Raw genomic sequence first — 14,300 nt, 5'->3', positions numbered from 1 at the left:
GAGAATATGTGGTGGTGTGCTTGGAGCCGCACGGGATTAGCCGTGCGATCTAATGTCCTGCAGTCATGGACTGTGCGGTTGGTCCCGGCGGAGGTTCGAGTCCTCCCTCGGGCATGGGTGTGTGTGTTTGTCCTTAGGATAATTTGGGTTAAGTAGTGTGTAAGCTTAGGGACTGATGACCTTAGCAGTTAAGTCCCATAAGATTTCACACACATTTGAACGTTTGGTGTGCTTGGAAATCAAAAATCCAGACTTAACTGACAGTGAAAATTTGTCCTTCAGGTGTACTCAGATATCCTAGGAAACTGTTCCCCATTAGCAGTAAATCATAGTTCTGATATGGTACAAAATTTTATCACTACTTCATCATTATATTCATATCATTTAAATTTTTAAAATATTTTTTTGTAATGATAAATTGTGGTCATTTTACAATGGTATATACCATGAGAAGGTAGGTAGGGAAGGAAGGTTACATCTTTTGGATGTCCCCACTGATGAAAGGGATGAAAGAGGGCTAAATTTGCAGGCCACAAACTATCAAGATGCAAAGTTACAGTGGTGTCGAATCTTTTCATTTGATTGCTGCCACTGACTGCTTTCACTTGAAAAAAGTAAATGAATGACAATTCAACTGACAGATAAAACTACAGATTGCCATGATTGTTTTCATTCGGTTGTTCCGATCAATATGTGTAATGCTGTGATTAAAAGATTATTCCAGTTTGTGAGCAAAGTTGCCAGCTTTTCTGTTACTATGATAGGCAGTCAAATGAAAATGAGGTAGATGGAAAAAGTAGGTATACTGTTTATTGTTTCAAAAGTAATTACCATAACTCTTAATATATTATCTCACTGCAAAACAAGATGGTCAGTGCATTCATTGAAAATTGTTTGCAGTTTCCTATGCAACCAATTGCATCCAAGTGTACACCTCTTAATCCAAAGCAAATTGACAACCAGAGTTGTTTCTTCAGAGCTCCAAAAATATGGAAATTGCATGGGGAGAGATTGTGACTGTATGGAGGATAGGTAAGGGCTTCCCAGTGAAACTTTTGCAGCAGGGGGAAACAACCTTGGCAACATGTGGGTAGGCCCTTACACATCGTCTGTACAGTCCCGATCTTGCCTCGTGCGGTTCGTGTATTCTTGGAGCCTGAAGAAACACATTTGTGGCCGTTTATGATTCGGTTGAAAATGTGCACACCTAGGTCCAATTGTGGTTCCGTAGGCAACTGCAAACATTTTTTCATGAAGGAATGGACTTCGTGTCACGTTGGGTAAATACGTTAACAGTTATAACAATTACTTTACTTATTTTTTTCCTGTCTGTCATTTGACTTCCCCACCCCCCAAAAAAATCGTTTCTCTCTCTCTCTCTCTCTCTCTTTTTCTCTTTCTTTCTTTCTCTTTCCCCCCTGCTTTACAATCTTCTGGTGATGAACAAGGAGGCTACAACTTGGGGTAGGTTCATGACATGATAGTGGCCCCTACTTATCAACGTGGTGGTGGTGGTGGTGGTCTGATTAATTCGCTACATTATACATCAGTAAAAACAGTTGCAGTACTTACTTGTGGTCTAATGCCAATTCGATTTCTCACCTTCAGTGCAGTGCTGTTGGCTGCACTTCTCCACACACTTACTATGTTCTACAGTCTAGAGCAGTAATCACAACTAGGGTGATTGACAATGACACATTGAAACAAGTTCACTTATAAATTTCCTTTTCATACCAGAATAGTTGTGACACCCCCCCCCCCCCTCCTCCTCCTCCTCCTCCTCCTCCTCCTCCTCCCCCTCCCACAGTTATTGAGTGCCACTATTAGTAACTGTCTGATGGAAAATAGTTCACTGTTCACACAAAGAGATCCGGAACTGAAGCTTCAGTCAATGATATGCTTTTTTCAGTCTTAAAATTTGTGTAAAAAATATTTGGCTGAAAATGTTATACTGCTCAAATTGTCATTTTGGTTGAATTCTTGTTATGCTTAATATTACTACTATTCTATAGTCGAGTTGGTGTAAGATGATCCATGACAGCTAGGACCACTGTTACAAGCTTTCAGCTGTGAAGTGTAATTAACTACAGGCAAAAAAGATAAGCCATGTATACAGCTGTGACAACAGTGAGGTGCTGCTACCATAGAGACTTCGACAAAATCGTATTAGCCGCTTGGTTAAGTCAGGCATGTGGAGCTGCCATAGTCAGCCCACTGCACTGCTGGGCATCTACTTACACTGAGTTGACTATAGGACAGTCAGTGGCCTTTTACCTGTACTGTGTCATGTGTATATTATGTCTCATGTTCTATAAAAATAATTTCTGTTGGCAACACTTCCCATTTAACGCATCTTTTATCTTCATGAAGGCGCCAAATGGCAGTCCTACGTATGCTGGAAAGAAATTTGTGCAGTGTTGGGGATAAAGATTATAAGAAGAAGGAATATTTTGTGAAACGAAAGCTGAAAATACCTGCTAGTTGGATATATGAGATAAAAGCTCACAAATCTCTTGGTCAAGCAAAGTAAGTAGAATTTGAGTTTGAATGCTTTATAGGGCACCTGTCAATTAAAGTTGTTGAACACAAAATTTCTTGAATGCAGTATACATTTTGATGGATATGTTAATGTATCATATGGTGCATATTTCATGCAGGCAAGCATTTACAATCACCACGTTGTGCAGACAGTATAGTTTGAACATTGTACACTTAATTAATTTTGTAAAGAATGAAGAAAATTAATGGTAGTAGTTTTGTAATGGCTCAATCTTGATTGATTTTAGGATGCTCAGGAAGCGAGGTTAGTTTGGCAGATAGTAAATTTCCTGACTGTCTTCAAGATTCCTATTGTAACCTAATAAATTTATCGGCAAAGTGGCTTTGAAAAAGCGTCCCTAATTTGCTAGCAATCTTCCTATTGGAAGATAATTCTTTGTTTTGCACATCTCCAATAGTCTCTCGATGATGGACAGAAACTCAGTATAAATGACACAAATATCAGTGAGCGTATACCCAAGTCCTATTGGAAACTAGTTTAGACAACAAATGAAGAAAGTATTCAGGCCTTTAAATCATGCTTGCAAGAAGTTGTTCCCATTCTTTATGGTACACAGTGCTGCAATGTAAAAGTGCAGTTTGGTCAGTGATAAATTGGAGCTATTAGTGTGCAAAATGGGTTTCCAGCATTCAAACCAAAGACAACACCAATAACTAATAGATCACCATTGGTATAAAAACTTGATGCAAAAGGAAGTGTGAGCTGTATATCAGATTAGAATTTTCAGACAACCCAGTTCAGCTACATCATTACAGCAAGTATTGTAAAATAATGAGTAAAGTTATTGAGAAACCTGAAAGTCTGTATTTAACCTTAAAAATAATGTTAGTAATAAAATAAAAATTGTTAAGTAGGGATTATACTGGTGCTGCCTTTACAAATAGAGCCTCAGACTTTTTATAACATTGAAAATAACAATGCATTTAATTTTAGAAAAAAGCAACTGAAAAATACAATCAGTATTTTTGTGTTGCTGGGAAAACAGGATACAAATACATTACAGAAAATGCCGCTGAATTTCTGAAAGTGTTCCCTTGACCCATTGAAACAGAAGTAAAGCCCTCTTAACAATGTAGGAAGCAAGCGGACATCTTTAAAAAGCAAAAGATTAATAGTGGTAGGCAATTTTTAAAGTACACTACTAAAAGCCTACTGTCTCACTTGGGACAACATTGTTTAAAGTCCTTGAAAAATTGCTGTATACCAGAATTGCAATGCATCTTGATAACTTAAATATGCCATCATATTTCAGGCATGCATCCAGGACAGCAATATTACTTCCTCTGAAATTTTATCTTGTAACTATACAGCCATCGTAACGATGAATCTGTGACTGAACTAAAACCACTTCACACAAGGATGTACTGTAAAGTAAATGCCCATCAGTCATTGGAAAGACAATAGGCACAAGAGCTTCAGTAAATAGGAACTTGAAAAGTTAGCATTTGCAATAAGTATGGATACAGATGGAAAGTTTGCCTCAAAATGTGAAATTACCTAATAAATGCTATTTCACAGCAAATTGTATCCATATGAACCATTTTAACAGAAATGGTCTGAAATAGCTTGATTTTCTGAAATAGCTTGATTTTCTGCATATAAATACAAAAAATGTGACCAGTTGTCAGTTGCATGTATTGCATGTCATCGAGCAAAGCTCAGTTTGGAAACATAAAGTGCATAAGAACTTGTTTACAACTAAAAAGTACATGAACAGAACATCGTATCGATGTGTGCGATGCTCTAGTGTCTCACAAAATGTTGGGTGGTTTAATGGTTGGTATAAAATATACACAGTGTAATGAAACGTAGGACTCGGCTGTTGGACCTAACATCTTAGAATAAAGAAATGAGTATGTTTGTCTGCTAGTTGAAGTTCAAAACTTGGTATAATGGGGAGATTTTAATGTGTCTTAAAGTGGTGGATGTTTTGAACTCTGTGTGCATCAAATACTGGTAGACATTGGGCCTAAACTACCTTGTTTACACGACACTGCAAACTTCAACAAGCAATTACATGATAGCTATTACCAAACACTTTCTGTTGTGCATTGTTCATTGTTTCCTTATTTTGAATACCGTCATAGAGTATGACCATCACAACTCCAGAAGTCATCGGCGATCTGTACGACTGTGTCAGTTCTGCTCTCACAGAAAAACAGAAGGTGGGTGTAGGCTGGCTGCCCTGCAGGAGGGAGAGTGGGATTGTTTCTCCACACATCTCCTCTCCCCTCTGGCAGTCTCACCAGTCTTGAACATGCAAAAAGTCTTCCACTGAAGTGCAAATAGGTATTTTCAGTTCTATTTCTATGCTAAGCTTCTTGTCGGTTCCATATGTAGTATTTTTAAGTATGAGTTGCACAGCTATTTATGCCCCTGAAAGGTCAGAATTAATATTCGGCAGTTTTTTTGTAATAATCTATTGGGTAAGAAAAGAAAAATGTCAACACATCTTAAATCGGAGAACTGTTCGCCGGCAGGAAAACGCTGCTGTTCTAAACAGAAACAATCATTGGGTGAAAGTATAGATAGATCCAAAAGATGAAAACAAAGAAACACCACTTTAGGAAAAAAATTGTAAGTTTTTGCAAAAGTAAACCCACTCAAAAAGCTCCCAAATCACCACTTTCTTTAAGTCAGTTTCAGAGCACTAAGGCTCCGTCTTGAGGCACACCATAAAAACCTTTCAAATTAATAAGTCTGATCATTTACAGGCAACAACAAATTCAAATGTGAATTTCGCCACAAATACACGAGGCAGTTGGCACAAGTATCGGTTGTAGATAAGGTAGTTGCTCATAGGTAAAACTCCATCCATCTAGGAATAAACCATACCAAATGCAAAGTCAGAAAATCCATAGTGCTTATGAATTGTGTGTTCATTTATTAAACTTGACAGCATGTATTTGAATACTAGGCAGCAAAAAGTGCCGTAAAAGGCAAATGTGAAATGAATTACTTCCTTTGTCAAGCTCAGTTGTCTGCAAATTTATTTATTTATTTTTTATTTTTTGTATTCTTGTATTTTTTTACTCTCCCCCCCCCCCCCCCCTCCTCCTCCTCCTCCTCCTCCTCCTCCTCCTCCACTGATTTCTTGACCACTGAATCCCAATAGGATGAGGCTGTATTCAGTATCTTGAGTTTCCTGTAATCTATGGAATGGCCAGTAGAAATCCAAAGTTTAGCTACTCCTAATTCGTCATGGACAAGAAGACAGTAAGCCAGTTTGCAAATAAAGAAAAGTGGAACATTATTCAGGAAGTGGACAAAAATTCACACATAAAGTGTGTTGATATTGCTTGAAAACTAAACATTCCTCTATCAACATTAAATATAATAGTGAGCAAACAAAAAATAATTAAAGCAGCATGTTTGGACAGAGGAACTTGCAAGCAAAATAGTGCACAACAGTCTGTTCTCAGAACGGGAAAATGTACTACTTAAGTGGATAAAACATGCTTGTGCTTTGAACATTTCAGTAGACAGTACAGTGGTTCATGCTAAAGCAAAATATTTGGCATACAAGTTGGGACTCTGGAATGAAACATCCTAGAACAGACATAATTTAGTGTATAAATATGTTTGAAGAGAGACTGGAAGTGTGAATGTTGACAATGTTCAGTCGTGGAAAAATACTCTTCCATTTGTCACAGGAAAGTACAGTCTCGATGATGTTTTTAATGCAGATGAACAGGCTCTCCCCCTCCCCTCTCCTTGGCGAAAAATTTAATTAAGAGAGGCTAACTGCTGTATTATATTGTAACAAAGATGTAACAGAAAAGTTGATGCCAGTAATAATTGGAAAGACGGAGTCCACAATGCTTCAAAAATGTGAGGATATTTCCATGTCGATATAAATCAAATGAGAGTGCACGGGTAAAAACTACTGCTTTTGAACAATTTTTGCATGCGTGGGATGCAAAACTGGGCTTTGCAAAAAGGAAAATAATTCTGTTTATTGACCAGTGTGCAGTGCATCCCTAAGATACACTACAGTAAAATGACGTAGATGTTTTTTCCTCCCAGTTCTAAAAGTCACCTGCAGATACTTGAGTAAGGTGTTACAAAATGCCTGAAACAAAAATACGCGAAGGTTCTTGTACAGAAGAGACTGGCTTGCCCTCATTGTACAATGAAAAACGTTATGACCTGGGATGCTATGCATTTTGTAAAAAGTGACTGAGATTCTGTGCAAGAAAGCACAATCTCAAACTGCTTCAAGGAGGATGGCTTTCATTGGATACTGGCAGAAGACATCACATCAGAAAACTAAGTAATTGCAGCTGAACAGTGGCAGCAAATAATAGGACAAGAAGAAAACGATTACTGTCTTAGCTTCAATGAATATGTTGACTGTGACTAAGGTGTTGCCGTTCGTCAGTCCATGATAGTTGATGATGTGTTGGAGGAACAGATGGCAGAGAAACCAGAGGAAAGTGAAGACAAGGATGAACTGGAACCTTCACCATTTCCTACAATGTCGAAAGCTATTGATGCAATGGTCACAGTTACGCATTATGTCCGTTTTGAAGTCAGTTGTGTGTTGAACACAGTAACAAAGATAGACAATACAGTATTAAAATTGGATAAAAGAAACCTTCATGAAGACAGGAGTACGCACTGTATGTTATCATGCTTTAGTGTAGTTAGGTTAACAGGATGTACAGTATACTGATAGTTTGTTGAAATGACAACCCTTATTTAGTTACCAGTAGTGATTCACTAATGAAGAGAGGCTAAATGAAGAATGTTAGTTTGTTTTGAGAACTGTAATAATAATTGCAGTTTTAGTGTCTTTTCATTTTTTCTTCAGCACATGCCACATAGATATTTTGGATGCTAGTAGGTGCACTGTCATGTCACGTGACTCCCCTGCATTCCATTAGGCTGATGGCATAAGTGTACATATCCAATGTGTTGGATTTGGCCAGTGTCACTGTATTTAACACAATTCCAGAATGCTTTAGACACCATTCCTCACAAGCATCTTCTAACCAAACTGTGTGCCTATGAAATATCACCTCAGTTGTGCAACTGGATTTGTTATTTCCTGTCAGAAAGGTCACAGTTCGTAGTAATACATGGAAAGTTGTCAAATAAAACAGAAATAATATCCGGTGTTCCCCAAGGAAGTTGTTCCTGATCTATATTAACGACATAAGAGACAATCTGAGTAGCCATCTTAGACTGTTTGCAGTGATGCTGCCATTTACCATCTTGTAAAGTCATCACATGACCAAAATGAACTGCAAAATAATTTAGATAAGATATCTGTATGGTGCGAAAAGTGGCAATTGACCCTGAATGAAGAAAAGTGTGAAGTTATCCACATGAGTACTAAAAGAAATCGGCTAAATTTAGATTACGCAGTAAGTCGCAAAAATCTGAATGCTGTACATTCAACAAAATACTTCGGGATTACGATCACAAATACCCTAAATTGAAACAATCACATAGATAATATTGTGGCTAGAGCCAACCAAAGACTGCGATTCATTGGCAGAACACTTAGAACATGCAACAGGTTTACTAAAGAGACTGCTTACACCACCACACTTGTTTGCCATATTTTGGAGTATTGCTGTGCGGTGTGGGATCCGCACCAGATGGGACTGACGGATGACATCAAAAAAGTACAAAGAAGGGCAGCTCGTTTTGTATTATCACGAAATAGGAGAGATAGTGCCACAGACATGATATGTGAATTGGAGTGGCAATCATTAAAACAAAGGCATTTTTCGTTGGGATGGGATCTTCTCATTAAATTTCAATCACCAGTTTCCTCCTCCAATTGTGAAAACATTCTTTTGGCACCCACCTACATAGAGAGAAATGATCATCACGATAAAACAAGAGAAATCAGGGCTCACACAGAAAAATTTAAGTGCTCGTTTTTCCCGCATGCCATTTGAGAGTGGAATGGTAGAGCCACAACTTGAAGGTGGTTCATTGAACCCTCTGCCAGGCACTTTACTGTGACTAGCAGAGTAATCATGTAGATGTAGATTTTTGTTTCTTGTACACTAACACATAATTTTGAGTGTTTCTGGGTAGGATATTATGAACATGATTTTGAAAAAGTGCATTTTGTGCTATAATTTACTGCTGTAGCATGTCAGTAAGTGTGCCATTAAGAGATTCCATTTGACCACAAGTATGGTACCCCTAATCCTGTATTTTCTCAGATGAAAAAATCGAGTCATTAACAAATTAGGTATATTTCAGCAGTACATAGTTCCACTTAAGGCTCAAAATCTGCAGTCCTTTCAAAAATGTGCTAAAGAGATTATACTGTATGTAGAACTACTGTACGTAGGGCTCTTACATCAGACTCCACAGCAGAGAATACGAACTGGTGCTTTTGGAAAATAAATTCAATAAGACAAAGTGTATGTACCCTTCCACGCACTGGCAGATCGACAAATAATAAGGTATATGTGGAAGATGATTTGTTTTTATGAAAGTTGGGTATTTATTGAATTCCTCATCAGTGTGGTAATAATTACTTAGGAGAACAATACACATTGTACAAGAACAATGCATCAGACACCAGAAAAGGAGATCTGCAGTACCAAACATAGATTTTCCACTGCCCATTCCGTGGTTTACATGAAAATCAAGATACTGGCTACAGCCTAATCCTATTGGTATTCAGTATCCAAGGAAGCTGTGGAAATAAAATTAGCAGGCAACCTGTTCAACCAACATCAGGGTTTCATGATTGGAAAATGATGGCAATGACTTGTTTTGTGTCTGTCCCCTGAGGAATTATTGTTCAGTCTTTGCTGCCTGGTATTCAGACACATGCCATTCATTTTAGTGAGTAACAACATGATCCGTAAATACTGTGGATTTTCTGTCATGTCACTTGCTATATTTTATTCTTAGACACTCAAAATTTCATAAATGAGTGACCCAACTGTCTTACATGTAACAAATGCATGTCTTCCACAGTATATCATGGGTAAAGTGGTTTTATTTACAAAATTACTAATGTGCTGTGCTAAAAATTTAAATGCAGTAAATATATAGTTTTGCACTTTCCACAGAACATATCCTTTTTTAAATCAAGATATCTCGTTTATTTTGTCCTTACAGCATTTTGCAGTGAAGGAAGGTGTCACTACAGATAGTTAATAAAAGTTAAAATTGATTCATGTGCATTAAGGAGGAAAAGAGATTCCTGACAGTATCAATTCCTATAGACTGTACAATGCTGTCTCATCACTTCCTTCCTCTCAGACTGAAAATGACTTCATCACAACTGCTACTCTGTACTTCGCGTTAACGAAGTATTTTGTACATAGGTCCAGAGGCTACAGGCGACTTCCTGAGTTTGGAGGCACACAAGCATTTAAATTCCTCATAAATTATGTTTCCTTGGGATGTACAGGGAACACATCAGTAAATAGTACAATTTTCCTTCTTGCTGCATTAATCTTGTCAGAAATCTTTGACTTTTTTCAAGCATTTATATGCAGTCTTGAAGGACTGCTGATGTACTTGGAAGTACAAATTACTGTTTTTATGTTTTAGAAATACTTGGCAATTAATAGTGAATGCAACTTCTCAATTTCATCACAATTTACACGAACTAGTGCCACCCTTTCTTTACTCTTTTACCTCTGTGACATTTTTCTCCTGTAAAGGAATATGATTCTGCAGCAATTATATTATAAAAGACTCCAGGCTTCTGCCGAGAGTTCTCTTTTTTTTAATCAGCAGAGCCTCACTTTCTCTTTTCACACTTTGGAACAAGAGATTGAGGTTTTTAAAAAGATGCAACCAGCCATTGGATACATTGAAATTGTCAATGCTGATCTTCAGAATGATTTCACGAGTCTTATATTGCAGTATGTTTCTGCTTACAGGAATGCTTCCTCTTCTCTGTCCTTGAAACTACTTCAGAAGAGTTTTTTCCACATCATTGAATGTAGACATATGACTGTCCTTCCTTTTGGATCCACAGGTATCATTAGCTGATGTATTTAAAAACGCTTCCATATTTTTGAGTATGCCACTTATGTAGGTGGTGCTGAACTGTATTCCTCCACCATGTCAGAAAGATTTATGTTAAGATTGTCATCAACATTGTGGATGATTGGCAGCTGTTGCTGTGAAGTAAGCTTTCTACATTTGCTGGTCCTAACTCCACAAAAATAAAATTGATAGCATCAACACTTCAGTAAACAAACAACTGCAATTCGTGCACCATTCATAGATTTAGTGACTAAGGTCAGATCACATGACTTTGTACGTGGAAATACATATCCGATTCTTCAAATGCATCTGCCAATATTGTTAAACGAGAAGCAGAGTTACTAACTATGATCTAGATACCTGTCAACCAGTTGAATTGATTACCATTTACTGCATCTCACAACAAAAAATACAACCTGTGTCAAATTGAAATAAATCAGAAACTCAGTTGAGCATGTTAGGAATTACGTAAAAACTGGATTTCAACATGAAAAATGTTTCATGTTTATTCCTTCAACGCAGTCCTTTTCTTAAAGAAGGGTTTGTTACCAAATTGGAGATAAAGCAGGTCTTAGAGATTCATTGTATTCAAGCTTTTCATAGAGTAGAAGTTGCGCTTTCTCAGGCATCTCAGTACATCTCAAACAGGCAGAAAGGTGTTGATGGAATTACGATAATGCGTCAAAAAACTATCAGATGGAATCCTTTAAAATTTCTTTCTTTTTTTCGTAGCACTTTCAATGTTTTTCTCTAAATTGTCCTCCTCCCAGTTGAGTTACACGATACAAAAGTGACACACACAAGAATTTGTCATGTGCATAATAGCCTCCTCCTTTGGATAGACATGACATCACTTCTGAAAACTGAAGTAATGCCTACCCATTTTTTTAACACACTACAATCACTTTACAATGTTCATGAATTAACAAAACTTTGTGATGTAAAGGTTAAGTGTGTGCAGTTCCCGTGATACCATGTGTATCTGGTGAAAATATTTACAAAAAATTGAAGCTGTAAGTGTATTAGAAATTGTTTAATAATTATGAAAACTGAAGAGTAAAGAATACACTATATGACAGAAAAGAACAGCCATCCCAAAAGTCAAGCAACTGGTGTATGTTGACTGCTTTTCTAACAAACATTTCTGTTTCCAGTGTAAGGATGCTGTATTTCTACTCAGATAGAAAGTGAAGCGAATGAAAGTGAAGCAAAAAAATTGATAATCATCAAATCCAAAAATTCTGCACTACTTTACTTTCACACCCAACAAAGAAAAAACAAACCTACTGTTCAGTTATGTAGTAAAGTTTTGTAAGCTACAAATGCTGATTTTCTACTATTTATGTTGACTTTGATGCTTGTTTCTTGCCTCACTTTTATTTGTTCTGTTCTATCCAGATATGAATAAAACATCCTTGGTGTAGTGTTCACTTTCCAATGACATCAAATGTCCCAGAGACATACCTTGTTTCATCTACTCCATGGTAACTCCGTAATGCGTAAATGTATATTGGACACTTCAGCAGAATGTCACTAGCACATATGTAATTACTCAACAAGTATATGTTTGCAATCATAATTTTCGCCCTTTTTTTTTCCTCATCTTTGTGGTTACTCCACTTACAGTTGTGGATGTATTAAAAACAGTAAGAGTCTAGTTCCTGTATATTCAGATGTTTTAGCACTTAAGTAATAAATTTCACTGAAATATGCTGGTTTCACGTTTTTTTTTTTTGCACTTTGAAATCGACCGAAAATATGACAGACTGTACCAAGTAGTATTGGAATAACTATTTTTTTTCACAGTGAAACCATTTTGCATTTATAGCGTACGTGAATTTCACATAGCTCCACTAATAAGTTTTGATCTTAGTTCAGAAAGTGAACCTTGTTAACAAATTCACCATGTTATATAATACCAATATTTGAGCAGCCGAACAAGGCTCAGTCTGTCTGAATTAGCATGAGATAGTGTTGCAGGGTGTGTGTGTCCCAGGACAATTGGGAAATCCAGGGAAAACCCGGAATTTTTTAAGAATTATGGGAATTTTTCATTGTTTTAGTTTTCAGTTAAATTTTTGTAATTTTGGCTGGTAAGAACTGATACTGTAACAAAGAATTTTACTTTAGCCTGCTATTGCAGAATAATACTGCAGCAATAAAGTACAAACCAGAGAAAAACGCCAATATAAAACTTGATGGGCAAAGAAAATGCACCATTTACAGCAACAAAACACAGTATGCACACTAGTGTGCACTGGCAGCAAAAGTGTCAAAGGTTTTAGGATGAAGACTGTGTAATACTTCATAACAGCAAACTGCTTTCAATGACTGTGACATCACAACTGTTTAAATCAGGTTCTCGTTTGAGCAGTTGCCAGTGGGCTTGTGCGCACACCAGAGCTGAAATTGCGTGTGAACAGCTCTCCTCCTGCATCTTGTTACTTGAAGTGTGGCTATTAGCTGTATAAGCAGTTGGTGCGAGCAGCCAAATGCTACACTGAAAATTTTTTTCTCGTGCAGCCAAGGTGCCAGATTCATGTGTGCACATCCCAGAGTTATCATGGGGAGTAGCCTCCATGTGATCTGCGTTTGTTTCATGATTTTGCTGTTCTCTCTCCATTTACAGCTCTCTCACCAAATGAAAACAAAATGGATTTATGTGGCTGGGAGCTATCAAGTGAATTAAAATACATTCACATAATTACAGAAGACTGTTATTAGTTACAAATTTCTGATTTTATTTTATTTCCACATTATTGGCAATCAAGAATTAATCATCTTGAAGAACAATGAAGTTATTTCTGTCAGTCTGCTAAAGAAATTTGGCTGTTGTTATTTCTTCTCTGCAGAGACAATCAATTTATTTGAAACAAAGTGGTTAGTTTCAATTGTTCACTTAATTTCGAGTGCATATTTTCATCTTCTGCCACAAATGGCATTATGCCATACTAAAGAGCCAAACGTGAGGTAATACATACTGGTACTCCAAGAAAATTTACTTCTCAAAAACCAGCTTTATCAAAATTTTACATATCTGCCTTCCGTCAAACACAGTAAGTGTTTTTTGATCACAAGACTTGTCTCAACAATAGTTTTGTGCCTCCTATAGGCTTGACATTATTTCTTAATTTGTGTTGTTCATGTCGTAATTTACAGAACGCCATTCCTCAGTAAATTATAGACTGGCAGCACATCATGTTTTATTGTTGTAATTCCCTACAATGCTTTATATTTACACCTAGCGTAGAATATACACTGTCAATTATACAGTTCTTTGGCTTTACTTACAACCTTGTTAATTTTTATATATTCCAAAAAGTCATGGAAAGTTGATTTTTATTAGTTCTAGTGTATACTTCTGACGTTTTTCCCCAAGAAAATTGTGTCTTATTAGCTTTTTACATCGCTGTGTAGGTGTAAACCTGACAAGAAATGCTATGTAACAGTATTTCAGCGTACAAATAAAACAAATCTATGTTAAAACCACCACACTGCAAAATATCAAGATACTATGAGTTTGAGTCTAGTTTTGAAATAAATATTGTGCCAACGACTGCTTTCTTATTTTGCATTCCTTATCTGGATAGGATGAACAAACAATTGCCCAAAGTACAACTACTCCATATATCCCCTCTGAACAACATGCTGCAGTGCTGCAGCTGGCCCCATGATGCCCGTTTACACATGAAATTCTAAAAAAAATGCAGTGAAAGGTGTGTGAGAAGAATGAACACTAAGCACAGGCTTCCTACAACAT

General features: G+C 37.0%; 1 protein-coding gene across 3 annotated transcripts in view; it reads left to right on the top strand.

Moving 5' to 3' along the window:
• The window catches only part of LOC124721137 (nuclear pore complex protein Nup98-Nup96-like), a 229,336-nt gene that overhangs the window by 199,890 nt on the left and 15,146 nt on the right, over positions 1-14,300 (top strand). For all 3 annotated transcript variants that reach the window (XM_047245955.1, XM_047245953.1, XM_047245954.1), the window contains one exon: positions 2,371-2,526. In XM_047245955.1, the coding sequence (XP_047101911.1) occupies positions 2,371-2,526 (156 nt within the window). The remainder of the gene's footprint in view (positions 1-2,370; positions 2,527-14,300) is intronic.

The sequence above is a fragment of the Schistocerca piceifrons genome, chromosome X (genome assembly GCF_021461385.2).
Source record: "Schistocerca piceifrons isolate TAMUIC-IGC-003096 chromosome X, iqSchPice1.1, whole genome shotgun sequence".
Taxonomy (NCBI): Eukaryota; Metazoa; Arthropoda; class Insecta; order Orthoptera; family Acrididae; genus Schistocerca; species Schistocerca piceifrons.
The sequence above is the reverse complement of the archived record's forward strand: the minus strand, read 5'-3'. Positions and strand labels throughout refer to the sequence as shown.